The following is a 27,835-nucleotide window of genomic DNA, read 5'->3' as shown; positions in this document are numbered from 1 at the left end:
ATCTGGACATCACTGCCCTGTGGTCACATCCCATGAACGAATAGACATAACCACATTGTTACGAGTCTAGATCCACACGTCCTAGCATCTCTTGGGTCTGGCCTACATTAGTGATCCATATGGATTTCTGAAACAAATCAAGTGGTTACACTATGGAGTCATACAGTATGGTCTAAGTAGTCCACACTAAACATGCTCCCAGACTAAAAACTTGTCCCACCTGCCCACATTTGGCCCATATCCCTCCAAATCTTTCCTATTCATCCTATCCAAGTTTCTTTTAAATGCGGCAACTGTACCACTTCCTCTGGCAGTTCATTCTATTGTGAAGTTGGAGGAGGTATTTGTGGACTGGGAAACAGGACACTAGAATTTGGTGACTGTAAAAGGCTTGGGGCGAAGCAGCATGTAGTCCCTTTAAAAGATGATGCGCTTTCTCTTGCTTAGAAATTTAAACAAAATGTCTGTGGGCAGCAGCTTGTGGGATTGCAGGTGTACAGACAGCCCTCAAATTGAGACATTTGTACCAAAAAGCTGTACACAGTTAGAAGGCTAAGCAGCTGTGTTGTTTTGTTATCAAGGCAAAAAGTTTTGATTTTGAACAGGCACTTAGAGATCAAAAACTAATTACATTTAAATCTGATGGTTTGACAATATAGGACCAACCTTGATAAAGAAAGTGAAATGTCATCAAGGATATAAAAGGAAAAGGGCAGTTGGAAAAAAGATCAGGAAAATTAACTGCCATCTGCCAGCGTTAACAGCTCTTGAGAGAATTGCTAACTTTCAAAGTCTAAGTTTTAGAAAGTACTGTGTAAATCAAAACAAAAAGGTACCTACAGCACAACTAGTTAATATTCCTGACAGAAGAATTTTGAGAACACATTCCTGACAGAAAGTTCATTGGAGAAGGCACAGAGCATTCCGGAAGACACGTAATCAGCTGTAATTTTGAAAGACTAAAGTCAGTGTTTTTTTCACTTTATATAAGTGAGATTTGTATTTATTGCAACAGCATACCATTACAATCTTGTTTTATTCAGGAAGTTAGTAGCTGGAAAGGGTTTACTTAGTTTCTTAATAGTTTAGCCAATTTGTTCACTATTAGATTTAGATAAATAAATTGTTCTTTGTTGATTGCAAAGAGCTTGTCAGAGACTTGTTTTGTTTAACCACTACAAGTTGCTGGGAAGCAGGTTACACCACTTTTCACAATCCTTTTTAAACAGATTACGAGGCGAAGTGCTCCTTTCCAGATGTTTGTTTTAGTTATCAGAGGGGGTCGACCTCCGCTTTATAACAACTGGGTCCGTGAACTGGCCAGCTCGGATCTGGGATTTGGCCAGGTCGGGCCAGATCTGGAGAGATCTAAACAGATTTAGGGTACAAAAGGTTCCAGCTGATTTACACAGACTTGGGGGCTAGTGTCCTCGAGATTTTTAAAACAAAAAACTCTTAAGTGAGAAGTGGAAATCTGTTTACTTGCGGTTTCTTGTTAGTTAAATCAAAAGTGGGGAAATGCTTCTTAACATTGTTAAAGAGGCAGGTAAAGGATCAGGCAGAGGTGTTTAGTTCTGAAAGATTAATGGAATTACGACAGAAGGATGAGACAATAAAAGGATTTATATCATAAAGCCTACTCTGAAAAGGAATCAGAATATATTCTAGAATGCTATTATGTTAAGGATAAAATCTTAACGTGGACATGGAGACTTTGGCAGGTTACTGCTGAGGAGAAATGTGTGGAAGCTCACCAGAATGCATTCTTGGTAGCATACAGACAGTACGTATTACAGGTAGCACACAGATTACTTATAGGTGGTCATCTAGGAGTGAGGAAAACTCAGCCTAAGATACAAAAGCATTTCTATTGGTCTGGATTACATAAAGATGTGGGTGAATTTTCTTGTACTGATCATAAGTGTCATAGGCAGTAATAAAACCAGCACCTTTGATGCTAATTCCCACAGTTGAAGATCCTTTCATGTGGGTTATGATTGAACGTGTCGGTCTCCTCCCTAAAGCCATAAGTGGGAACCACTATTTGCTAACCATAACAGACATGTCTACCAGGTTTCTCGAGGCAATTCCGTTATGGAATGTCAAGACAAAAATGATGGTGAGGAGTTGCTTACTTTCTTTACCTGTTGTGGATGACCCAGTGAGTTTCAGCCAGATCAAGGGTCCAATTTTACTGACAAATTATTTAAGGTGTTCATGGATAGTTCAGGCAAATACTCTAAATCAAGTGCGTACCATCCTGGATACCAGGGCGCATTAGAAAAGGTGGCACCAGACCCTAAAGACAATGTTGAGAGGGCTTATTGCCAGGAATACCCAAACGATTGGGATAGATGTATCCCATTTATATTATTTGCTATTACAGATGCTCCAAATGAATCAACTCAGTTTACTCTAATTGGATTGATATTCGGACATGAAGTAAGAGGGCCTTTAAAATTAATTAAGGAAAAGCTGATTGGGCGGAAGCCAGGTCTCTCAACCAGATTATACAATCGGAGATGAGAGAAAGATTAAACAGAGTACAGATAGTTCTGCTGTAACACGTGTTTCATTAACACAAATGAGCTGTAATGCGCTTGATGAATAGTGGACTCCATTTGGATAAACTTTCTCCTGTGCAGGTATAACAATTTTCTATAGCAATTTCCCTATAACATGGTTTTCTATGGCAACTTTCTTTAGTGTGAGGTCACGCAAAAACACAACTATCACCTGAAAAAGAGATCTACTGGGAGGTGAATTAATTAGACAACATTTGAAGATGGCACAGCACATAATGGACCAAGGAGCAGATAAGAAATCTAAACTTCATGTTTGCCAATGGGGATAAAGTATTGGTGCTGTACCAGTGGTAGGGATCCATTGAAAGCAAGTGGTCCCTATCAGATTGAGAAGAAGTTAAGTCAGGAGAATTATCTGGTAAAGATGCCAGATAGGAAAAGAAAATTAAAAGGGTATGTCATGTGAACACACTGATACATTATTAAGACAGGGAAAGGGAACCAGGGAAACAGGTATGTTACAGCCAGTCAGTGAGGAATCAAATCCAGATGATTTGGATTTTGATGTGCCTCAGTGTAAATTGAATAATGAGGAAGTTCTTAAAAATGGGATAGGGTAGTGAGCTCTCTGTCCCAGGAACAAAGAACTGAATTGAAAGATGCATTAGTGATATGTAAAAGTGGAATAGGGAGACCAACGCTATCATACATGAAGTTGACATAGGAATGCTGTTCCAATAAAAGAACGCTCCTACAGGCTTAATCTTCAAGGAAGTGCAGCTTCAGAATGAAGCAGAAATGATGCATCAAGAAGATGTCACAGAGGCGAGTCAAAGCAAGTGGGGCTCGCTGATTGTGTTGATTCCCAAACCTGATGATACACCATCATTCTGCGCAGTTTATCATAAGGTCAACGCCGTGACTAAATCAGATTCATACCCAATTCCAAGGCTGAAGGACTGTGTAGAAAAAGTTGGACAAGCCACTTACATAAAAGTTGGATTTACTTCGCAGTTACCGGCAAATACCTTTGTCGGAGAGAGTGAAAGAAGTTTCTGCTTTTGTAACTTCAAACCGGCTATATCAATTTAAAGTCATCCCCTTGGAATGAAAAACGCACCAGCCACTTTTCAAAGGCTTACGAACGGAATTGTGTCAGGGCTGACTAATTGTGCTGTCTACATAGATGGCTTAGGTGATCTTCAGCCATTCAAGGGAAGATCACTTGGAGCATTCAGCAGGGCTCTTGGAGAGAGAGATGACGGAAGGCAAAATTGGTCATAAAAATTAGATTAGATTAGATTCCCTACACTATGGAAACAGGCCCTTCGGCCCAACAAGTCCATACCGCCCCTTGTAGCATCCCACCCAGACCCATCCCCCCCATACCCCTGAACACTACGGGCAATTTAGCATGGCCAAGCCACCCAGTCTGCACATCTTTGGACCGTGGGAGGAAACCGGAGCACCCGGACGAAACCCATGCAGACACGGGGAGAATGTGCAAACTCCACACAGACAGACAGTTGCCCGAGGCTGGAATCGAACCCAGGTCCCTGGTGCTGTGAGGCTGCAGTGCTAACCACCAAGCCACTGTGGCATCCTTGGCAAACTTGGCAAAAACCAGAATTCGAGAAGGCAGTGAAATTCTTGGGGCACAACACTGGACATGGACGATGACACTGAGAAATGTGAGGACAAAAGCCATCAAGGAATTTCCAAGACCATCCACGAAGGAAGTGCTACGATTTTTATGTTTGAACAGATTCTACAGGAAATTTGTATCAAATCTTTAATATGTGGTGGCACTGATGGCTTTGTTAAAAATGGACACAAGGAGGCCTTTGAGAATTTAAAATGCAGAGTTAACCATCTCACCAGTTTTAGCCACACCACATTTCTTGAAACCCTTTAAAGTTGCCATCAATGCCAGCGACGTAAGCGTTAGAGCTGTGTGTTGTTAAAAGATGATGATTGTGAAATTGAAAGGCCAGTTATTCTTTTGGAAAAAAAAACTCAATATCCACCAGAAAAAGTATTCAACCATTGATAAGAGTTATGGAGTTTGGTAATATTTTACCACACTTTAATATTTATACTGCAAACAATGCAGAGACGGTATGTATACTGATTATAATTCTTTGACATTTCCGGAAAGACTTAAGGACAAGAACACCAGATTATTTCGTTGGTGACTTATGTTGCAATCATTTACTTTATAGATTGTACATGTTGTGGGTCGTAAAAGATTATCATGGATGCTTTATTATGAGTTGCAAAGAAAAATGTTTAAGATAGGAACAGTAGTGTTCAATGTTATATGCATACAGAATTAGTATGAAATGTGTAACTCTAGATCAATGAGCTATGGATCTTGTAATATAATGATGGAATTCAGGGTTTTTTTGTAAGATTTAAAAAAGCCAACTATTCGTAATGACAGTTAATTTATTTTCTTGATGGGGGAAGTGGTGGTAAGATGGGTATATTATTTGCAGGGTGGGAAGCAGGACATTAGATTTTGGTGTCTGTAAAATGGTACAGGGAAAGCAGTGCGTGGTCCCTTTAAAAGATGATATGCTTTTTCTGTACTTAGAGATTTAAACAAAACATCTTTGGGCAGCAGATTATGGGTTTGCAGGTACATAGAAAGCTCTCAAATTGAAACATGTGTGTCAAAAAGCCATACAGTTAGAAGGTTATGCAGCAGTTTTGTTATCAAGACAAGTTATCAAGATTTTGTTATCAAGTTTTGCTTTTAGTCAAATCAATTTGAATCAGGCATTTAGGAGGCCAAAAATATTAAACTTAAATCTGATGGTTTTTTAAAAAAAATCTGACCAATCCAGTTATAAGAAATTGAGTTGCCATCAAGTGTATAAAAAGGAGGGGGCAGTTGGAAAAAATCAGGAGAATTAACTGCCACTTGCCAGAGTTAACAGCTCTCAAGAGAAAATTGCTAGATTTCACAGTCTAAGTTTTAAGAAAAAGCACCATCTAAATCAAGAAAGGAATTTATGGTACAACTTCTTAATATTCCTGACAGAAGTCATCAACGGAGAAGGCACTCGTGACTGAACATTCAATGAAGGCGGCACAGAGTTTTCTGGAAGACACGTAATCTGGCTGTAATTTCGAGAGACTCAAGTCTGTTTTTTTAATTTGATATAAGTGGGATTTGTACTTATTGGAACAGCAAACCATTGGAATCTTGTTTTATTCGGGAATAATTAGTAGTTAGAAGGGGTTTATTTGGTTTGTTAATAGTTTAGCCAATTTGTTCATTGTTAGAGTTAGATAAATAAATAGTTATTTGTTGATTGTACAGTGTCAGGGACTGGTTTTATTTAACCACCAAAAGTTGGGCAGAAACAGATTACACCAGTTTTCACACTCTTAAAAACTGATTATGAGGCAAGATGCTCCTTTCTGGGTGCAGTTTTAGTTATCAGAGGGGCTAGTTAACCTCCACTTTATAACAATTCCACACCCTAACCACTCAAAACAAAACCTGCCCCTCATGTCCCTTTTTATACCCACTAGGTTTGAATTGTGACGAGACAAAAAAAAAAGACAAAAAAACCTTTGCTATTCACCGTATCTACACCCCTCATAACTTTATAAAATCCTATAATGTCACTGCTCAACCTCCTAAAAAGTAGTACAAAAAGAGTCCAAAAGGCTAGCTTGTAATTCAAAATTTTACTGAATTCAAATTTCGCTATCTGCTCAAATTTGAACCACATTCCCCAGAAAATTAGTCAGAGTTCTGGATTACCAGATCAATGACACGACCATTACGCCAACATCTCCCCTTGGGACAATTTTTTATTAAATTAAAACTGTGACAACCAACTGCTAACGGGACAGCAATGCATCTACTAATTAAAACAAACTTGAAACATTTTGAAAATTGAAAATTGCAAAGATCAAATAAGCTTTACCATTGATAAGGCAGTGTAAATTTTTTAAGAGTCTCAAGCCTCAGCTGACTGAACAAGAGCCTCTGGGGCTACTTTCAAAGAAGCAATTTATAAGGCCAAAAGAAATGGGAACAGGAGCAGACTACTTAGCCCCTTGATCCTGCTGTGCCACTCAACAGAATCATAACTGATCCCAACATTCCTCATGTCCATATTTCTGCCCTTTCCCCGGAACACTCGATTCCCTTACTGGTAAAAAATCTGCCTACCAACCTTCGTGTTAAAAGTGCACAAGGATGTTGCCCTTCAGTCTTCAATGGCAATAGAGTTCCAAAGACTCTCAACCCTCAGAAAAGAAATTCCACATCTTAGTCTTAAATTGGCACACCTTAATTGAGACTATGCTCACTAGTCTGAGACTCTGTATTGAGGGGAACATCTCTCAGCATTTAGCTTGGCCAAGCCCCTTATGAATCCTACATGTTTTAATGAGATCACCTCTCATTATTCTAAGTTCCTACAAATGAAAAGTCCCAACTTGTTCACCCTTTGCTCATAGGATAACAATTTCAGCATGACAATTCTCAGAAACAGCTGAAAATGTTTCAACTATAAACGACTGGCTCTGACATGCAATTATTATACTTATGCTAGAAAACATCACAGTCATTTTGATTGTACCAAATTCTCACAAACAACAATGAGCAGTACCATTTGAAGGAGAAATGTTGAATCTCAATACTAGGGAATCTCAAAGCTCTTCTTCAAATACTATCTCAAAATTCAAAACTGCATGAAATGTTATCCTAACTTATGTGTATATGTCTTCAGTGTAGAATTTCAGAACCATCATTCTGGTGAAAGGTCACAGTCTAAAACACGAACTCTCTCTCCTTAAGGGCAGCAAGACCTGCTAACTTTTTCCAGCAATTTGTTTTTCTTGACTCATCGTCCAGTCTAGCCTTATAAACTAAGTCCACGGCACTGTGAGGCAGCCGTGCTGACCATAAATTAGGGCATAATTTGCAAAGTCAATATTACCAATGAAGAAGTTCTGTACAGCACTGGTCACAGGTACCTAAGGGACACTGGGACTGGCAGGACATAGAATTTTGCCTCCCTGCTAGCACAACAGTTAAATCAACACCACCATGTAGATGAAATGGAGCTGCCCAAAGTAGACCTGGAGTGACATGGTGGCAGAGCCTTGCTGTCCAAAGTTCCTCTGGTCCCATGCAGGACAAAGTAGAAGTCACTAAGTGCAGAATCCCAGGCTGATGCTCTGGGATTTGGGTTCAAATCCCACCACGGTAGCTAATACATGGCCTTTGGAGGGAAGGAAATGTGTCATTCTTAACTGGTCTGCACTACTTTTGCCTTAATGTGGTTGAATTGTTGACTGCCCTCTGACCTGTCACAAGCTACTCAGCTCAAAGGGCAATTAGGGTTTAGTAACAAATGTTGTCCTTACCAGTGTCACCCACATCCCATGAAAGATTAAAACAAAATGGATCACATATCAGGCAAAAAAAAGGTTAGTTCTAGGTCAAAAAGTCATCTAATTTAATTCATGGGTCAATAGTAGCAGTCTTGCCTATAGGTCGGAAAGATGCAAGCTCAAGATCAACATCAACTTATGCACATAATCTATGTTGACACCCCAGTGCATTGTTGAGGTACAAGTGTAGCACTGGATGTGAAGTTAAAAGGCTAGGCTTCATAGAGTCAGAATCATTTAGCATAGAAGCAGTCCCTTTGGTCAGACCAGTCCATACTGAACATAATTCCAAACTAAGCTGCCTAATCCTGGCCTATATCCCTCCAAACTTTTCCAGTTTATGTACTTATCCAAATGGATTTTAAATGGTGTAACTGCACCCACATCCACCACTTCCACATACCTGTGTTTGCCCTGCTGTCACAGCTGCTTGGGGCTGTTGAATAATGATTTGTTGTGCCTGTCCTTGTTGGTTCTGGACCTGAACAGCCTGTCCACTTTGAAGCTGAAGCTGACTTGGTTGAACCAGCTGAATCTGAAAAGAACACACATTTTTATTTGTATCTGCAAGTTATGTAACGGTGCAATAACTGCTTGTACATTAGAACACAGTGAAAGCACTGTAAATTATTCAAGCTTGGTAAATTATATAAATGATTTTATTGCAAAGAGAAAGCTACGGGGTACACTCCCCATGGAAATATTGAGTACAATCTACCACCGGACACCAGGATGAATTTAGTCTTTTTTTGTCTGCAGTGACTTTAAAAAAGTTTAAATTTATAATTGAACAAGAAAAGGCAATTCCAAACATCAAGGACGCCACTACTGCAGATAGCCTGATCCACTCAATCCCTTAGCTCAAAGCTGAATCCATTGGTCATTACATTGTTTCAAACAGAAGTTCTCAACATAAGACACGGACCCAAAGTATGCTTACATTTTGAAGCTCCAGGCTTCAGCATGCAAATATCACTATTGCCCTAAAATGCATATGTGCATTGCCCAGGGGTATGTGAAAACAATCACGACAAACTCAAACTAATTTTAAACTTTTGCTAAATAAGAGAAAGGGATACTAAGCCATTTCTATTAAAATTTAATTCCTGGGATTCGCTAGCTGAACACAGGAACAGGTGTGGGCCAGCCGTTTAAGCCTGTCCTACTTTTCAATGAGAACATGACTGATCTGTGGCCCAATGTTCTGTGGCCTTTGGCCTATATCCTTTAATACCCTTACTTAACAAAAATTAATCAGATATAAAATAAACAACTGATTCAATATCCACTGCTGTTGTAGAAGAGAGCTCCAAACATCTACCACCCTGTGTGTAGAGGTGCTTTCTAATGTCGCTCCTGAGCACACTGCCCCTCATTCTCAGAATATGGCCCCTAGCTCTAGAATCTGTTCTTTCCACTTAATATCTTGATTACTGTGATAAGATCACCCTACAACTTATAAATTTAAGCCTACTTTCTCCAAAGTTTAGATAATCTCTCCTCATAACTAAACCCCAGCAGTCCAGGTATAATTTTTGGAAACCTATGTTGTACTTCCTCCAAAGCCAATATATCCTCCTTAAGGTGTGGTACCTAGATCTGTTCACAGAGCTTTAACTGGGGTCTAACCAGGGTTTTATATAACTGCAGCACAACTTCTGTATCCTGTACTGCAGTCCTCCAAATATAAAAGGCCAGTATTTCATTAGCTTTCTTGATTATTTTCAACATCTAGTCATTACATTTAACACATCTATGCACCTGAACTCCCAAGTGTCTTTGGAAATCCATGATATTTAACTTCATATTATTATCCATTTTGGACTGAAAAAGGATAGACCTCACATTTGTCAAAAGTGAACTCTGCCAGTTTTCCCAATTTACTTAGTTTATCAATATCCTTTCATACTTTTATCCTACCTTGTGCACTGTCTATAATGTCGCCCAACTTTGTGTCATCGGTTAAAATTGAATATATGACTTTCTAAGCCATTGATAATGCGAATAACTAAAAGGCCTAACACAGATCCTTGAGGGTCAGCACTAATCACATCCTGCCAATCTCAGTACTTATCGATTATCCCTATATTCTGTCACCTGCAATTTAACCAATTTCTCAATGATGCCGGTACAGTGCCCTCAATTTCAGAGGCTTTTACTATAACAGTCTCTAACGAGGCTTTATCTGGTAGTCTAAACGAGGCTTTATCTGGCAGACCATATAAACAATGCCCATCGACAGTCGCCTGTCCACCACCTCAGTCGCCTCTTCAAAATATTCAATGAGGCTTGTTAGGCACAAGCTAATTGTCACTAATTTGTGTTGACTCTTCCTGATTGTCTAAAAATTTCTGAAGTTACCCCATCCTTGATTATGAACTTAAACAATTTCCCCACCACAGTTATTATGCTAATTGGTCAGCAATTCCCTGGTTTTCTTCTTTTGCCCTTCTTAAAATTTTCCAATTCAGAGGGATGGCTCCTTTATCTAGGGAAACTCTGAAAGCTTACAGTTAGGGCATTCCCAATATGTTCCCCTAGTTCCTTTAAACACCCTTGGATGGAAATCACCACATTTTGTGGGTGTGTCACTCTTTAATTCCACTAGGCTCCTCATCACTGATGTTTTACTTATATTAAGTTTATTCAGATCAGTAATCACACTTAGTTAGAACATTTACCACACTCATATTTAGTGACAATAGATCAATGCAATTGAAACGTTATCCCTAAATTGCAGGAATATATAAAACAAAGATTTTGTCCCAAAAATGTACATACTGACCTGTTGTATACCTTGCCCTCCAGAGACAGGAACCTGCATAATTGTCTGACCTTGTCCTGTAGGTACTGCCTGAACCATGATTGGTTGACCAGTGGATGTGATTAATTGACCACCACTAACTTGGACCATTAATGGCTGACTCTAGGAGAGGAAAAACATAAAACCTAAATACAGAGAATTAGTGTTGTCTTACAATTACAAAATTTCAGACAATTAAGAAGCTGAAGTTATATTTTCTCCAGAAGGTTCTGATTCCTGATGAATGAAAGGTTGTAGACTTGCTCACCGAGCTAGTGCGTTTGACAGCAGGATGATAAAACATCTGCAAGCTAATATTGTCAGTGCGCCTCTAGTGAAGCATTGGTGTTCTGTCCTGCTTGTCATTTATACGTGATTGGCATCACTTGTGGTTCTGTTTTTCCAGTGGTTTGTATATTGGGTACAGTTCAATATGTTGTTGATGGAGTTCTGATTGGAATACCAGGCCTCCAGGAATTCCCTGGCATGTTTTTGCTTGGCTTGTGTTTTATGGATTTGTTGTCCAAATCAAATTTGTGTCCTTCTATGTCCGTGTGCTTGGAGATCAGTAAGAATTGATCGTGTCTCTTGGTGGGTAGTTGGTGTTCATGTATCCTTATTGTCAGCTTTCTTCCAGTTTGGCCTACGTAATGTTTTCACAGTCCTGGCATGGTAATTTGTACATTACATTAGTTTTATTGATTGTGGGTATAGGGTCCTTTATGTTCATAGGTAGCTGTTGAAGGGTGATTTTTGGTTTTTGGGCTACCCGGGGTACCTAAACTAGGGCTAGTAGTCATCTTTTGGTCATCTCTGATATGTGGTAGGGTGGCTAGGTTTATCTGGCTATGTTGCGTCTTCTTGTTGTGGTCTGTCGCGGAATAACGGTGGATTGTGCTTTTAGGATATCCATTCCTTTTAAAAAAAATCCATACAAGTGCTCCTGTTAGCATTGCACAGTTCCAGGTTGCTGCAGAGTGTGTTGTGGCTTATTTGAATAATGTCCTGATGTAGTTCCATTTATGAGTGTTGGGGTGGTTGCTGCAGTAATTAAGTATTTGGTCTGTATATAGGATCTTTCTGTATATGCTAATATAGAGTTCCCTGTTGTTCTTAAATTCTACCGTTTTATGTCTGGGAAGGGTAATCAGTTATTGTTCTCTTCTTTTGAGAGATTTTATTCTGGTGAGGATGTTGCTTATGTGTCAGTGGGTTTCTTCTAGTCATGTACATTTGCTAGTCCCGAAGGTATCGTCTACACAGTGGACCTAGAGTTTAAGTTGTCTAGTGGGGAGCGCTATCTATTCTAACTATTGCATTTCCGCTTCTGCAATCGGTCTTGATACTGGGGAGCTCACTGGTGTTCCATTGATTTGTTTGAATATAAAGGTCGTTGAAGGTGGGAAGTTGGTTGTGAGGAATAGATCCAGCAGTTTCACGGTGCGGTCCCTGTTGATGCTATTGGTGTCGTGGGGTGCCCACATTCCTGACTCGTCCAGCAGTGTGGCAATTGTCTCTTCGACTAGGTCAATGTTTATGAACGTAAATAGCATTGTTATGTCAAAGGATATCGTCTCGTCGTCTTCTATTCTGCTATCCTTGACGATGTTGACAAATTCTTGGGAGGATTGGATGGAGTGGGTAGTGTTGTCAATTAGGTATTTCAGTTTCCATTGTAGTTCTTGTAGATCTGTGTGTGTTGGCATGCCCGATAGTGGGACAATAGATATGAGGGGGACCCCTGGGTTGTGTACTTTCGGGAGTCCAAAAGAACTAGGGTGTGTTGGATCCAACAACTACCCAAGAACATAAAAGGATCCCATATCCACAACCAATAAAACTAACGTAATATACAAAATACCATGCAAGAATGGAGAAACATTACATAGGCCAAACTGGAAGAAAACTGACAATAAAAGGATACATGAACACCAACTAGCCACCAAGAGACACGACCAATTGTCAATGGATCTCAACACTCACAGACAAAAGGAGGACACAAATTCAGCAAGAACAACACATCCATAAAGAACAAGCCTAGCAGAGACATGCCAGGGAATTCCTACCGGAACTCCATCAACAAACACATTGAACTGGACCCGATATACAATCCACTGAAAAACAGAATTAGAAGTAGTGATGCTAACCACCCCAGCAAACCGAGGCATAAGAACAACAGGTAGCACAGAACACCAACACTTCAATGGAGCACACTGATGAAGTTGGCTAACACGGTGACAAAACGTCTGCAATCAAACATACCAGCTCAGCAAGCATGTCTACAACTTCATCCACAATAAGAGCTACAAACCTTCTCAAAAACTTTGAAAGGAACAAGTTCTGCTATAACCTCTCTGGAGTGCTCAGTGTTCAATCACAAGGCAAGTTGGCTGGATCAAGGAGGACATAAAGACAACTGATCCTGAAATCAAAGTATATCAATGCTAAATGCTGTCCAAATTCTGAACTTTGTTTGGTATGATTTGCAACTAGTAATATTGCCCATACAATGCATTGCTTATCTTGCAGTTATACTTCCTCAAAATTTAGGGGAAAATCATCAAAAGGGCAAGGTATCCTGGGTAATTCCTGCGTACTACCGAAACACCAGCAATGCAGTACAATCTGCAAGTGTAAACTGCAGACCACATGCACAAATGAAAGCGTTTGACCCATTTGATTAATACCTGTTGTTGAATTTGTCCTTGAACCACTATCTGTTCAGTTGAATTGCTGTTATTTGCTGTGTACTGTTCCATTATTAACTTGGGTATGTTGCAGAATTCTTGGCGGAATACTGTTCAAAACTGAACAAAACCTATATTAAAGAAAGACTACAGTGAGACGTGAAATTGTGATTCATTTTGCAAACCCACTGGTATTAATCAAGTTCTAGATATAGTACACTCTGAAAGTAAACACAATAGTCTAAATAAAATAGACATAGTAAGACAGGCAAGATAGTGGGATTCAGGTGTGATGAGGTCTAAAATTCATAATTACAAAATACAAACATGCACAAATTCACTCAACTAAACTGTCTGAAAGAAACTGACAATGGAGGTCATACTATGAAATGTCCTTTTCATCAAATCTCCTTTATATTTTGGATATTTTGATAATGGATTGCTCAAACGGAATACAAAATTACAGTGTAATTATGATATACATCCTGTGGTTGCTACATCTCTTCGCTTTTTGCCTTCCAACCATCGTTTTTCTATGTAAACTCAGTCATGATTGAAGAAGGTTAGCCAGCAAGCAACAGCTCCTCAAAAGCAGTGTGCTTCACCTAAAAATCTTCATCTGCTTCCCACCACTTGGCCTGCTTACCTACTCTACCACAGTACTCAGCACAATTTAAAATTTATCAGGTAAAAAACAATGTATGCTTGCAGTAGCATTATCATCAGACATCGGTTGCTAAACAACAAATCATTCTTGAAAATATATTTTGAATGGGTGTGGGCATCACTGGCCAGCATTTACTGCTCATCTCTAATTACCCTTGAGAAAGTGGCGATGAGCAGTCTTCTCAATTGTTTCAGTCAATGATCTGGTGGTTCACCTACTTTGCTGTTCTGATGCAAGGTTGAAGATTTTGACCCAGTGACAGTATTGAAAGAACAATATAGCTTCAAGTCAGGATGGTGAATGGCTTGAAAAGGAAATTGCAGATGGTGGCGGTGCTTGCCTAAGTCCACGCTTGTTCTTCTAGGTGATAGCGGTCATGCTGTTGAAGGACTCTCGGTAAGTTGATACTGTGCATCTTGTGGGTGGTACACAATGTTGCAACCGTGTATCAGTAGTGGAGAAAATGAACGTTTAAGGTGATGGATGGGTGCCAAGAGGTCACTTTGTCCTGGATGGTGCTGAGCTTAAGTCTTGCTGCAGTCATATTCAGCAGGGCAAGTAGTGAGTATTGCATCATGCCCCTGACCTGTGCCTTGTAAGTGGTAGACAAATCTTTGAGGAGTCAGGAGAGGAGTTACTTGCCACAGAATTTACAGTGTCAGACGTGCTCTGGTGGCTACGCATTTCACTGCGCTGTTCCGGTTCTGGTGACCGTTCCTCAGTACTGAGAAAATAAACTGAACCGAAACGTTAACTCTGTTTTCTCCTCCACAAATGCTGCCAGACCTGCTGAGCTTTTCCAGCAACTTTGTTTTAGCTCCTGACTTACAGCATCCGCAGTTCTAAAGGTTTTTACTCAGATGCTAATGTGAGGGGCTAAACAGATTCTAAATTTCTATCATCTTACAGCGACAAGATGAATTACTCTTACCTGTCTATCATCACAAAAATTACAAAAGACAGAGAGGTCAGGATTGCCTGCTTCAGCTGTACAATGGACACAATGCCTACCCTATCGACCAACAGCAGAGTGGAGTTACAGAACATAATGGTTATAGGACATACAGCAGCAGCTCAATCACATCAATTGATCGCCCCGATCACTGCCAAAATGTGTAAACACTATCATCGAGAAGGACAATTGCAAAAATATTGTCAAATACTATTCATTTTTGAGTTCCTGCTAAGTTATACATTTCTAACTTGCATTTCTGAAGCACAATGAAGCAGCTGAAGAAGACAGCTTTCTCAGAGCAAAAAATACATAAGTACGCTGTCTTCCTATCACATACAGACAAACAGAATCATGGTCATATGGCCTATAGCCATAAATTTTCTTTTTTTTTTTAAAAAAAAAACACCCAAAATCTCTGATGTTCTAAAAGTAAGCTGGTTACAGACCCCAATCCATGCCTACATTATAATAAAACTGAATAAAAAAGGTCTCTAGGTTACGTGGATATTTTTGCTTTAATTGTTCAAGTAAACAAGAAATGATATCATCCATGATCTTGACTGAAATAAGTTTCAATGCAATAGTAAACGTTAACCACCATTGCAACAGATATCTTAATTTGCAATGATCCACTGTTTGGCTAACAATTATGGGAACAAGTAGTCGTGTGCTGCAACATTCAGTCTGGATGATAAGTGCAACTCTCTTAAATAGTTCTAGGATATAGCATTGAAATACCCCATTCATTAACTGATAACTTCTAATTTGACCACTAATTAAACTTTGATCTACTTTGGGTACCATGTTAATGGTACACATATGATAAATGTGCCTCATAAAATGCAAGTTTATCTTCATCATAAGTATACAAATAACTTGGAGGGCAGAGTCTGTAAATTTGCTAGGACTTATTCACAATCTTGGGGTATTCTTTCAACTCAGCTGAAGAGGATATTCCAAATTAGTTTTGAAAACTGATCCATTCATCACAACGGTCAAACTTAGGCCAATCATTTCAGAGATCCTGTTTGTCCCCCTGTACTTTTAAGGATGGAAAACTTACTTCACAGCATTTCCTGTCTACATGCAACTGTGGCATATTGACATTCTATTCTGTGTCTTCAAAGGCAAGGCTTTCACCTCTCATTTGGATGGGATTTTTGCACAACATGTAGTTTCAGTTAGTATTGTTGTAGATGAGGAGGGGTGGAAGTCCAATTTCCATCTGGTTCAAGAATGAGCAACACTGAATTGTCACTGCATGAACAAGTGATGTTTGAACAGACTGAAGAAATTGAGAAATCAAAAGCTGCGACATCTTGAATCATATTTCTAGAACTTAAAATTTTAATATTATTCTGTCATACAAGGAAGTTCACGTAAACATATTTCCCTTTATAAAGGCACTATACTGCATTCAACTTTGTAAATTCAAGTAAATAAAATGCTGTTAAGCACAGAACCATTCTTCATTCAGTTGCTTCCCACATAATTGCAATTTGCAAGACTATGAAGTGGTTGTGATCCAGCAGGTTACATTGGCAATGAAGTTTGGATGGTGTCATTAGCTAGAAAGCCTCAAATATTAATACTGAAAACAGAAAAATGCAAGTAGGTCACAATCACAGCTAATTTAGATTTTCAACTTGCTCATATTTATTACTTTCATTGGATATGAGGTCTAGAAATATTAATGTACAATCTCTTCATATTCCCTTGAAAGAAAATTGTTCCCTTACGGTGCCACAATGTGTACTGTTTGATAAGGAGTTGGAGAAGAAGGAGACAACAGATACAATGTTTACAAGCAATTTTCACTTGAAGATTAATTCCAAAGGCACAATTTTACTAATGTTAAGACCCTCAGACAGTTTTTTTTGTAAATTTATCCTGAGTTATGGCTACTGTAGTACTTACTTCCAAACACACGAGGGAACTCTGCAATGCTCTGAAGAATTGCATCATAAAAAAGGTTTTAGTGAAGCACCTCAATATTTTTGTCCAGCATCCCAGTAGGAAAAAAAAGTACTCATTTATATCAGTATTTAGAAATATATTGCTTCTGCTTTTCAATAAGACACTTTCACTGGAAGAAATACATTGATGATTCAACCAGGGATCAAATGCACTGGATAAAAAGGTATTGGGAAGAACAGAATTTAGATTTGAACAATATGAAATCACCATTACTTTTAAAATACCAGTGCTTTAGCCTCATGGATCTTTTATATGCATCTTAGGGTGAAATAACAGAAAAGGTTTTATTGTGATGGAATGAGACCCATAATGTTCAAGCTTACTCAGATGTGAAATGTACTGCTCAGATTATACATATTGCATTTCCAATGTAAACAATTCCAAGATTAAAGGCATTAAATACAGCAGGTATTAAGTCATTCAGTTGAGACAAGAGGGCTATTGACACAATAATGTGTTTCTAAGTTTCAACACTTGCCTCCCTATTTAAAAATGCTGAGTAAACAAGAGTGATCACATTACAGGCTACAAAACTGTTTATGCAGACAGAATCCAGGATACTTAACATCCTACCAAACGCAGACCATTTAAAATACCTGTTCCCACAAAGAACATTGTCGTCAAATCAAAATTTGACAACATTTAAAATATTCACTTCCCTGGAAGTAATTTGCAGATGTCATTTTCCAAGCTTGGAGTGTCACAGCTGAACTTAATTCCAAATAAAATTTCCAGCAGAGTTACAGGATAGGAGCCAGTAATGGGATTCTCACATGATTTTACTCTTTCCTTGCTCAGGGCGTTAAGGCAAAGTGTCACACTTATTCCACCTGCTTTGGCCACGACAGGCTTATTCTACATGGAACACAGGTCCATTATGGCTGTATTATGTTATGAACTTACATAATGCATTAAAAATTCTGAGCCTTGAGCTATCCACAAAACCTTTCTTCCATTTATGGTATTTTAATCACCCACTCCTGCTAAGTTTTTCTATTATGAATTCATATGAAAATTCCCTGATTCAGACTGTCACTATGTAAATTATACCCTCTTCCCATTGGTGGCTGTGTAGCGCCTCAGTTTTGCACCTTAACTGCAGAGAAAATTCTAGAAATCTTTCTTATTAACCTGCTGAGGGGTATTACTACACACTTCTGGGAGTAGGTGGAACTTGAACCCAAGCCCTCTGAGGTGTGATATAGGGGCACCAGCGCTGCACCAGAAGAGACCTTTACCTTCTTGTTTAACACTGATCAAACATAGTTAAGAGCAGAGAATAGTTTTGATCCATCTCTGGATTACAGGTCCAGCAAGTTTGCGCTGCAACCCAGTCTTTTCCAACACTTTCATACTGGCATTACATTTCAATTTTTCTTTCACTGAACGGCAACAAATTTCAAAGTTTAGCACAATAGTAATAAATAATAAATTAATAATAAATAAGCAATAAATTGAAAATTCAAACAAATGCGTAATTAATAAAAATGAGAATTTAAAAGCACCAGAGCTAATATATTAACACTCTCATTGCCTTTTCAGTTAAGAAGTATGGCTATAAACAGATAGACTAAGCCTCAAGTGGTGATCAAGGATTCAAATGAGACTGGGACTGAGCTAGAGAGTCAGGGGTTAACTAACAGCAATTGTAGTTTGCCTCTGGTGACACACACTGCGAGCTGTCCTCAGCCTAATTCATAAAGTCTGGTAAAAACATAAACATAGACAACAGCGGCAGGAATAGCCGTTTGGCCCAGAGTACACTCTGTCAATATAGTAAACTCAGTTGAGCCGATAGCCTAGTGGTATTAATTGCTGGACCGTTAATGAGACCCAGATAATGCTCGAGGGACCCGGGTTCAAATCCTGCCATGGCAGATGTTGGAATTTGGATTCAATAAAAAATATCTGGAATTAAGAATCTAATGATGACCATGAATCCATTGTCGATTGTTGGAAAAACCCATCTGGTTCACTAATGTACTTCAGGGAAGAAAACTGCCATCCTCACCTGGTTTGGCCTACATGAGACTCCAAATTCACAGCAACATAGCTGACTCTGAACTGCCCTCTAAGCAATTAGGGATGGACAGTAAATACTGCCTAGCCAGCAATGCCCACATTCCGTGAATGAATAAAGGAGGAAAAAAAAAGGCCAAAAGTAACTGTACCTGCTTGCTCCCTGTACACTTGATCCCTCTAGCCTCGAGAACTATAATCTAATTCTTACTTGGAAACATTCATGTTTTGACCTCAACTGCATCCTGGTGCAGAGAATTCCACAGGCTCACCAATCTTTGGGGAAGAAATTTCTCCTCAATCTAGTCCTAAATGAACTATCCCAAATCTTTAGACAATGGTCCTGGCTCTGGAGTCCCCAGCTGCCTTTCAGCCTCCGTTTTTCCCCCTTTTCCTTCCTGGGTAGGTTTTTAATGTGATATGATAAAGGGAAAGTTGACTCACTTTGTATTAGCCACTCACACACACTCTGTCTGCCTGTCACTCAAACTTCTCACATGCATACACCCCTTCTCTCACTCCCTCTGACAAATGCAGACTCCCTTTTTCTTTCCTTCCATCCCAAAACGAGAGAAAAACAACATGACCTCACCTTTCCTGCCACACAACTGCTCTGTCTCTTCCTCCCACGCACTATATATCACACCCCTTCCCTCCTTCTCCCATATTAACCCTCTCCCTCATTCACTTGCTTTCTCTCCAATCAAATTTTCTTTCTCCCTCACCCATTCAAGCTCTCTCCTTACTTAATCTTGTAGCATTTCTCTTACACAATGCACAAAATGGCCCACTCTGCCATTTTGATTGCAGCTCTTGAAAGGGTCCAAGCTGGCACAGGGAGTAAGTCTAGACTTACCTGGCTTGATGCTCAACCAAACCCTCTTCCACCAACCTGTTCAGCAATTTGATGTTACAGCCAAAGCTGCAGCAAAATGGCCTCTGATTACAGGGGAAGAATCTTTCTCAAATGCTTATCTGGATTTGAAGCACAGGTCACAGACCAAACAAGTTCCCCGAGAGGGTTGCATTTAGGTCTGCGGTCCACCTGTTGGACAATACTTTTATTTTGCAAGCTGATGACAGTTATTCTATTTAACTATAGCGTAAAAATTTCAGAACACACAATTTTAAAAACCCTCCAACCCAAACACAGCAAGGGGGATATTTTTGGCCATACAGATTGTGGGGGAGGGGTGCAGAATGACTGGAATTGTACCTCTATGGCATTTTCTTGATGACAAATGAAGTTAACATACAACAAAACAATTCCATTTCAGATGAGATGTTGTCTTACAGCACACCTTTACTGATGACCAAAGAAAGAGGATAATCTTTGAAAGGCTTGTTCTGACACAAGTAGTGCAAATAAAGATAAGGAGGATGGTTGTGGGCTGTTGCTTTTGGCATGATTGACTGTTACTAAGTTGCTATAACCACTGGGTATTTCTAGTGGCGCATTCCAGCTCACAGGAAGTATTGCCATTTTTCTTGGTTAGATCTCGCAGATGCAATAATTCAAGTTTACAGGTTATGGCATACTTTAAGAGTCACAGACATCTACAGAACAGAAAAAGGCCTTTCAGCCCACTGTGTCAATGAAAAATCCAAATCCCATTTTGTAGCACTTAGTCCACAGCTGTATATGCTTTGGCACCACAAGTGTGCATCAAAATTGTTCTTCTTTGTTATGAGGATTTGACTCTACCATCCTTGCAAAAATGAGTTGCAGATTCCAACACCCCTCTGGGTTAAATCTCTTTCCCTCCTATCCCCTGTCCCTTAGATATAATGTAAGTGCCCCAATCCCTCCATTGGGGGAAGTTCCTTGCTAGCAACATGCCTCTTAGCTACGTATCTCACTTAAGATACCTCCCCCCATCCCCTTACTCTCCTCTACGCCAAGGAAAACAATCCCAATCGATCTACTTTCTCTTGGACTCCCTACTTGTCTTCTCAGCTTATTCCTCCATACAAATGTCTCTGAGTACACATTCATCTTCTATCCTGCAGATGTGCCTGAGTAAATAGAGCACTCGTTTGACAAGAGCTGACAAACTTGGGAGTTTTGCTTTTGAGAAAGTTGCTGCATTCACGATTTAGCACCACAGTTTTCTTTTGCTTGGAGCTGGGAAGAATGAGTTGCAGTCACAGGAAAGACAGTGCATTTGTCTTTGTAGATCGGTTTCTGTGTGTAACGTTTCAACAAAGATCTGTAGCTTGGACTGTGGCTGGAATCGTTGATTGGTTTACTGAGCTGACTGGTTTCTGAGCAAACATTCCCCCTTCCAGGTGACATCTTCAGTGCTGGCTAGCCTCCAATGAAGCATAATTATTCTGTTCCATTCTGAATTTGTGGGGCCCGGTCTGTTATAGTGGGTAGTTCTGTTTCTGGTTTTGCCAGATACGGTCTAGTTCAACATGGTTGTTTAGGGTAACAGGTGATTGAAAACCAGGCTTCCAGGAATGCATGATTGCCTTTGTTTTGCTTTTCCTAGTACTGTTACCTTGTCCCAGTTAAACTGATGCTCTTTGGCGGAGGGAATAGAAACAAGGATGAATTTGTCTTGCCATAATGCTGCAAGTTGGCACTTGTGCATCCTGGTGGTGAGCTTCCTTCCTGCCTGTCCTATGTATTGCTTTTCACAGTTGCATGATATACAAAATATCACATTTGTCCTTTTCACTGTGGGTAGGGTGTCTTTCGTCTTTGAGAGCAGCTGGTTAAGTGTGGCTGTTGGTTTGTGAGCTGTCATTATTCCAAGAGGTCGTAGGAGTCTTGTGGTCAATTCCACAATGATTCCATCATAACATTAACAGCATATTCACTGGGAAACAGGAGAACAATCAACTTCTGTTTCTGGATGTAATGGTGGAACAAACGAATAATAGAGAATTCCTTACCAGCGAATACAGAAAAACTACACACACAGAACAAGTCCTGAATTACAACAGTAACCACCCCAGCGTCCACAAACAGCTGTGTCAAGACTGTGTGTAAATAAGCAAAAACACACTGCAACACCCAGGAGCTATGCAAAAACAAACAGGAATACTTCTACAAAGTCTTTGCAAACAATAGGTATCCTAACAGCTTCATCCGTTGGTGCCTGGCAAATAAACAGCACCAAGACACCATGAACAAAAACAAAGTTGCTGGAAAAGCTCAGCAGGTCTGGCAGCATCTGTGGAGAAGAAACAAAAGAGTAAAAGTTTTGGGTCCAGTGACCCTTCCTCACAACTGATGGTGGTTGGGAAAACATCAGTTTGTATGCAGAAAATAGGGAGGTGGGTGGGGTAGGGCGTAAACGATAGGGTAGAGCCCAAAGAGAGAGAAACAGTTGGACAGAGAGGAGTTGCTAATGATCAGGCTGGGAGGGTGAGTAGTTGTTAATGGTGACTGTTAGTGATTAAGATCAGGGAATGTGTCGTGGCAGACTATGTGGTAACGAGGCCTGATGTGTTGGGTGGGGAGGGGGGGGGTGGCTGGGACATGGGAGAGTTTAGGTCCTAAAATTATTCAATTCAATATTGATTCCGGAGGACTGTAGGGTCCCCAAGCAGAAAATGGAGTGTTGTTCCTCCAGCTTGCGCTGGGCTTCACTGGAACACTGTAGCAAGCTGAAGACGGAGATATTGGCCAGGGAACAAGGTGGTGCATTGATGTGGCAGGCAACAGGTAGTTCAGGGTCTTTTTTGTGACCAGAACGTAATGTTCTGCGAAGCAGTCACCAAGTCTGCCCTTCGTTTCCCCAATGTAGAGATTACATTGTGAGCAGCGAATGCAGTAGACTAGACAAGACGACACCATACACCTAACACACTGGCCACCCCGCCCTATATTATAAACATATCAGAACTGACTATGAGACTCCCATGACCTCTTGGAATATTGATAACAGACAAAACCAGCTGCCACACTTCACCAGCTACTCTCAGAAACGAATGACCCCATACCCACAATGAGCAGGTCAAATGTGATATACAAAATACCATGCAGCAACTGCAAGGAGGACATAGGACAGACAGGCAGGAAACTCGCCACCAGGCTACACAACACTAACTCACAGGTAAAAATGGGAAGACAAGTTCTCCCTTGTTTTTATTCACTTCGACAAAGAAGGGCATTAGTTTAACTGGGAAAAGGTAACAGTACTAGGACAAGCAAAACAATGACAGGCATGAATTCTTGGAAGCTTGGTTTCAACCACTGGCCCCCTAAACAAACATGTTGATTAAGAACTTATCTGCATACAACCACACAGCAAAACTGGAAACGGAACTACCCACCATAGTAGACCGGACCATACAAATTCAGAATGGAACAGAATAACAGCGCTTCAGTAGAGGCTGGTCAGCAATGAAGATGTCACCTGGAAGGGGGAAACATTTGCACGAAAACCAGTCAGCTTGGCGAACCAACCAACAGTTCCAGTTTATGTTTGGATGAGTACAGCTGTGTTTTAATCTTCACTTTTAGTCTTAATAGACTGTTGAACTTGCCTAGTATTTAAGTAGACTCCTTCTCAAGTTGCAAGGAAGGCAAAAAGCTCAAGAGCATGGAGTAGGTCGTCTTAAACAGAGAAAGAACTAGATTACAACCCTGTTTCACTTTATTCAGTGCTCATTAAACTGTACAGTGCAATCCATACGTTCATAACAGAATGTGACTTGAACAGGATAAGAAGTTATATCAGTGATAATGGGAACTGCAGATGCTGGAGAATCCAAGATAACAAAGTGTGGAGCTGGATGAACACAGCAGGCCAAGCACCATCAGAGGAGCAGGAAGGCTGACGTTTCGGGCCCAGACCCTTCTTCATTTCTGAGGAAGGGTCTAGGCCCGAAACGTCAGCCTTCCTGCTCCTCTGATGCTGCTTGGCCTGCTGTGTTCATCCAACTCTACACCTTGCTATCTCATAATTTGGACTTATTAGGTTGTGACAGGTCAACTTCTGTTGTAGAATTAGTCATAGCCATGGAGTTGTACAGAACAGAAATAAACCCTTCCATCCAAGCCAACTGGACATCATAAATTAATCTAGTCCCATTTGGCCCATATCTGTAAACCCATCCAGGCACCTCTTAAATGTTGTAATTGTGCCCACCTCCATCACTTCCTTTGGCAGCTCCTTTCATAGCCACATCACCATCTGCATGAAAAAGTTGCTCCTTGGATCCCTTTTAAAATCTTCCCCCTCTCACCTTAAACCTTTGCCCTTTAGTTTTGAATTCCCCTAACCTAAGAAGAAGAATTGGGATATCCACCCTATCAATGCCCCTCATGATTTTGTAAACCTCTGCAGGACAGGAGAGAATCATGGCTGTAAGAGCTGCTTTTTTTTTTGTGTTTTTTCCAGTGCTGGAGCCAATTTCCTCAACGTCTTGGAGAAGTAATTACTGTTGTAAGTTTTTGCTATATTTTTGGAACTTACAAAAAAAAATTCTTTAAATGGGAGGAAACAGAGAGTGCAAGAGCAAGCGCATTGTTAAATATTGGTAAGTAGTTCAGTGTGTGGAAACAAATTAAAAGCTTCACAATCATGTTGTAGAGTGCAACTAACGGCTACCACCGAATAGCACAGCACAAGAATGGTTTTGTCTTAGCCTTATGATTCATTTAAGCAGGCCACATACCTGTACACCATTTTTAACACGCAAAACAGAGGTCGTCTGCAACACTGTTACAATATACAGACTATTAAAGGATTCTCTGCTAATTCTAATTTGCATTTTGGGCAATTTGCTTGATAACGAAGGTCACATCGAAGTAAAATAATTAAAGCAATTTCTGTCAGAAAACAATGAGCAAACTTAATTAGTGATAATGGGAACTGCAGATGCTGGAGAATCCAAGATAATGAAGTGTGAAGCTGGATGAACACAGCAGGCCAAGCAGCATCTCAGGAGCACAAAAGCTGATGTTTCGAGCCTAGACCCTTCATCCATGCTTGGCCTGCTGCGTTCATCCAGCTTCACGCTTCATTATCTAGCAAACTTAATTACTTTCTATTTACTGAAAAATTGAAAAAATGCTTAGGGATCTGGTGCTGCTCATCTTCTACCAGTTTTTATAAAGCATGAAACAGACCGTATGGTCCAACTAGTCCACACTGGCCATGTTCCCAAACCAAACCGACCCAACCCAACTATCTGCATTTGGCCCATATCCCTCCAAACCGATCTTTTCATGTACTCATTCAAGTGTCTTTTAAAAAACATTATTACTGTACCAGCATCCACCAATTTCTCTGACAGTTCATTCCAGACACAAGCCACTAAAAAAGTTGCCCATCACGACCTTTTTAAAAAAGTCTCGTCTCACCTTAAAAAAAAGTTCCGTAGTTTTGAACACCCCCACTCTAGGGAAGACAGTCTTGCTATTCACTTAATCTACGAATAAAGGTCACATCTCAAGGTTTCATTCGGAGTGCTATTTTGCAATCATCGTAACCCAAGTTATACTAAGTTCCAATTAGCCATTGCTAGCCACCTTCCCAACCTACACTGGCTCAGTATCCAACTTAAGCACTCTCCTCAGCATGTTTAAATCCTTCTGTCTGCACCGTTCCTGATCTCAAACTTCCTCCAGCCTATGCACTCTTGTTGCCAGGGCCTCCTAGGCTTTGACCTTTACGGCCGTTCACTACATGTCTTTACATCTAGCTGTAATGTCTGGGTATTCCTCACAAAACCAGCATGATCCTCTCTTCTGAAGATATTCTCTTTAAAATGTCATATTTTTCTAACTTAAAAAAAGTACTCACATGACATTTAAGTTGCATACAACTTTGATGATCCATTTTAATAATACAACTGCTTGCTAAATTTGTAGCTTACTTGTGTTGCATTCGCAACTTCCAACTTTACGACCAGTCTTCCAAATGCAAACTCCTAAATAACATTGTCAGAAACCAGGCAACATGAAGCTCAGTCATTTTTGCAGGCAAATCACCTGGAAACGTGAAGCAGCGGTTTACCTGCACTTGGCTCATCTAGTCTACTACATTCATGCTCAGGTATGGTTTCCTCTACATTCGGGAGACGAAACACAGACTGGACAACCATTTTGTCGCGCACTCATGTTCTGTCCGCAAAAAGGGCCCTGAGCTTCTTGTTGTCTGCCATTTCAACACAAGTGTTCACTAACTAACTTTAGTGCTCCAGTGAAACTCAGTACAAGCTGGAAGAATAGCATCTAATTTTCCACTTGAGAACCCAGCAGCCTTTAGGATTCTATATAGAGTTCAATAATTTTAAGGCCCAAGTGCGTTCTCTTAAACAGTTTCAGCCAAAAAGAAAATCAAGCCGTGGGTGGAACTGAAGCATATTCATGATTGAGATTAATACCCGTTAGATTTCAGTGGCCATTTGCCAGATCACAGGTGTGCTACCAGTTCTGAAAGGACTACCAATTAGCCACAATCCACTATTCCATAAACTACAGACATGTTAACATTTCTCTAATCAAACTGTTGAGCAATATTGGACAGATACATGAAGTAGAATAAGCTAAACAAATCAGCACATGAAGGGTAGCTGATTTTTCTTCTTCCTCCTTTGGCAAGTCTTAGACAAGATTTCACTGTTGAAACTATTAAAAAAAAGTCAATTCCAATTCAGTTTATGATGTCAGGATTGCTTTCCTCAGAGACAGGGCTCTGCACTGGAACCTCAAATTTTCATTTTGTAGAGGCTTCGCAGTGAGGTTAAAATTTTCATCTTGTAGCTTTCTTTCAACTTTGGGATGCATCAAATGCTTTACAATTGATGCAACACTGTTGCAATGCAGGAATGTGGCAGCCAAGTTGCACAGAGGATGCCGTTACAGATGTTACAGACGGATACACGCTGTTCAGCAAAAACATGGAAACATCCCTGTCCTACTTCATCTGGCACAAATGGATTTTCACATTCACTCAAGAAGGCAGACGCAGCTATATTTTAACATTTCAACTGAGGCAACAGTGAGCACTCCGACAACATTATGATTCAGAATAAAAACCAAAAGAGCTGCGGATGCTGTAAATCAGGAACAAAAACAAAATTGCTCCAATAGTTCAGCAGGTCTGGCAGCATCTGTGGAGGAGAAAACAGAGTTAGCGTTTCGGGTTCGGCGTACCCGACATTCTGAGGAAGGGTCACCAGACCCGAAATGTTAACTCTGTTTTCTCCTCCACAGATGCTACCAGACCTGCTGAGCTTTTCCAGAAACTTTGTTTTTGATTCTTATTCAGAAGGACCGCCAATGACGTATACCTAATACTTGGAATGCACAACACTTTACGCAACAGAGCAGTTAAGTTTGACCAGGCATAGATAAAAGCCAATTATTCATCTTGCGGAGGACAAGTTTCTGGAATGCATGCAAGGTAGCCTTCTTGAGCACTATCTTGAAAATCCAACTGGAAAATAGCAACATTAGGGAAGGCAACGGTCTATTGGCATTATCACTGGACTGTTAATCCAGAGACCCAGGTAATGTTCTGTGGGCTCAGGTTCGACCGCAATGTCAGTTAGTGGAATCTGAATTCAATAAATACCTGGAATTAAGAATCTAATGAGGACTGTGAATCCGTTGTCAATTGTTGGAAATCCCCCTCTAGTTCACTAATGGCCTTTAGGGAAAGCAACTGGTGTCTTTACCTGGTCTGGCCTACATGTGACGCCAGAGCCACAGAAATGCAGTTGCCCTTAAATGCCTTTTGGGCAATAAATGTTGGCCTAGGCAGCGACACCCTCATCCCATGAATAAATAAAGAAACATTAGACCAAGTACTGCTC

At 40.2% G+C, this 27,835-nt stretch overlaps 1 protein-coding gene across 6 annotated transcripts in view; it reads right to left on the bottom strand.

Annotated features, from left to right (window-relative positions):
- Positions 1-27,835, bottom strand: part of LOC125462726 (nuclear transcription factor Y subunit alpha-like) — a 68,270-nt gene that overhangs the window by 35,130 nt on the left and 5,305 nt on the right. For all 6 annotated transcript variants that reach the window (XR_007249693.2, XM_048553005.2, XM_048553006.2 and 3 more), the window contains exons 2-4: positions 13,437-13,567; positions 10,732-10,872; positions 8,350-8,481 (exon numbers count right to left, since the gene is read on the bottom strand). Coding sequence is in view for 5 of the 6 variants with exons in the window: in XM_048553005.2 (XP_048408962.1) it covers positions 8,350-8,481; positions 10,732-10,872; positions 13,437-13,508 (345 nt within the window). In the remaining variant the exon portion in view is untranslated. The remainder of the gene's footprint in view (positions 1-8,349; positions 8,482-10,731; positions 10,873-13,436; positions 13,568-27,835) is intronic.

Source organism: Stegostoma tigrinum, chromosome 21, assembly GCF_030684315.1.
Source record: "Stegostoma tigrinum isolate sSteTig4 chromosome 21, sSteTig4.hap1, whole genome shotgun sequence".
NCBI classification, from domain to species: Eukaryota; Metazoa; Chordata; class Chondrichthyes; order Orectolobiformes; family Stegostomatidae; genus Stegostoma; species Stegostoma tigrinum.
The sequence above is the reverse complement of the archived record's forward strand: the minus strand, read 5'-3'. Positions and strand labels throughout refer to the sequence as shown.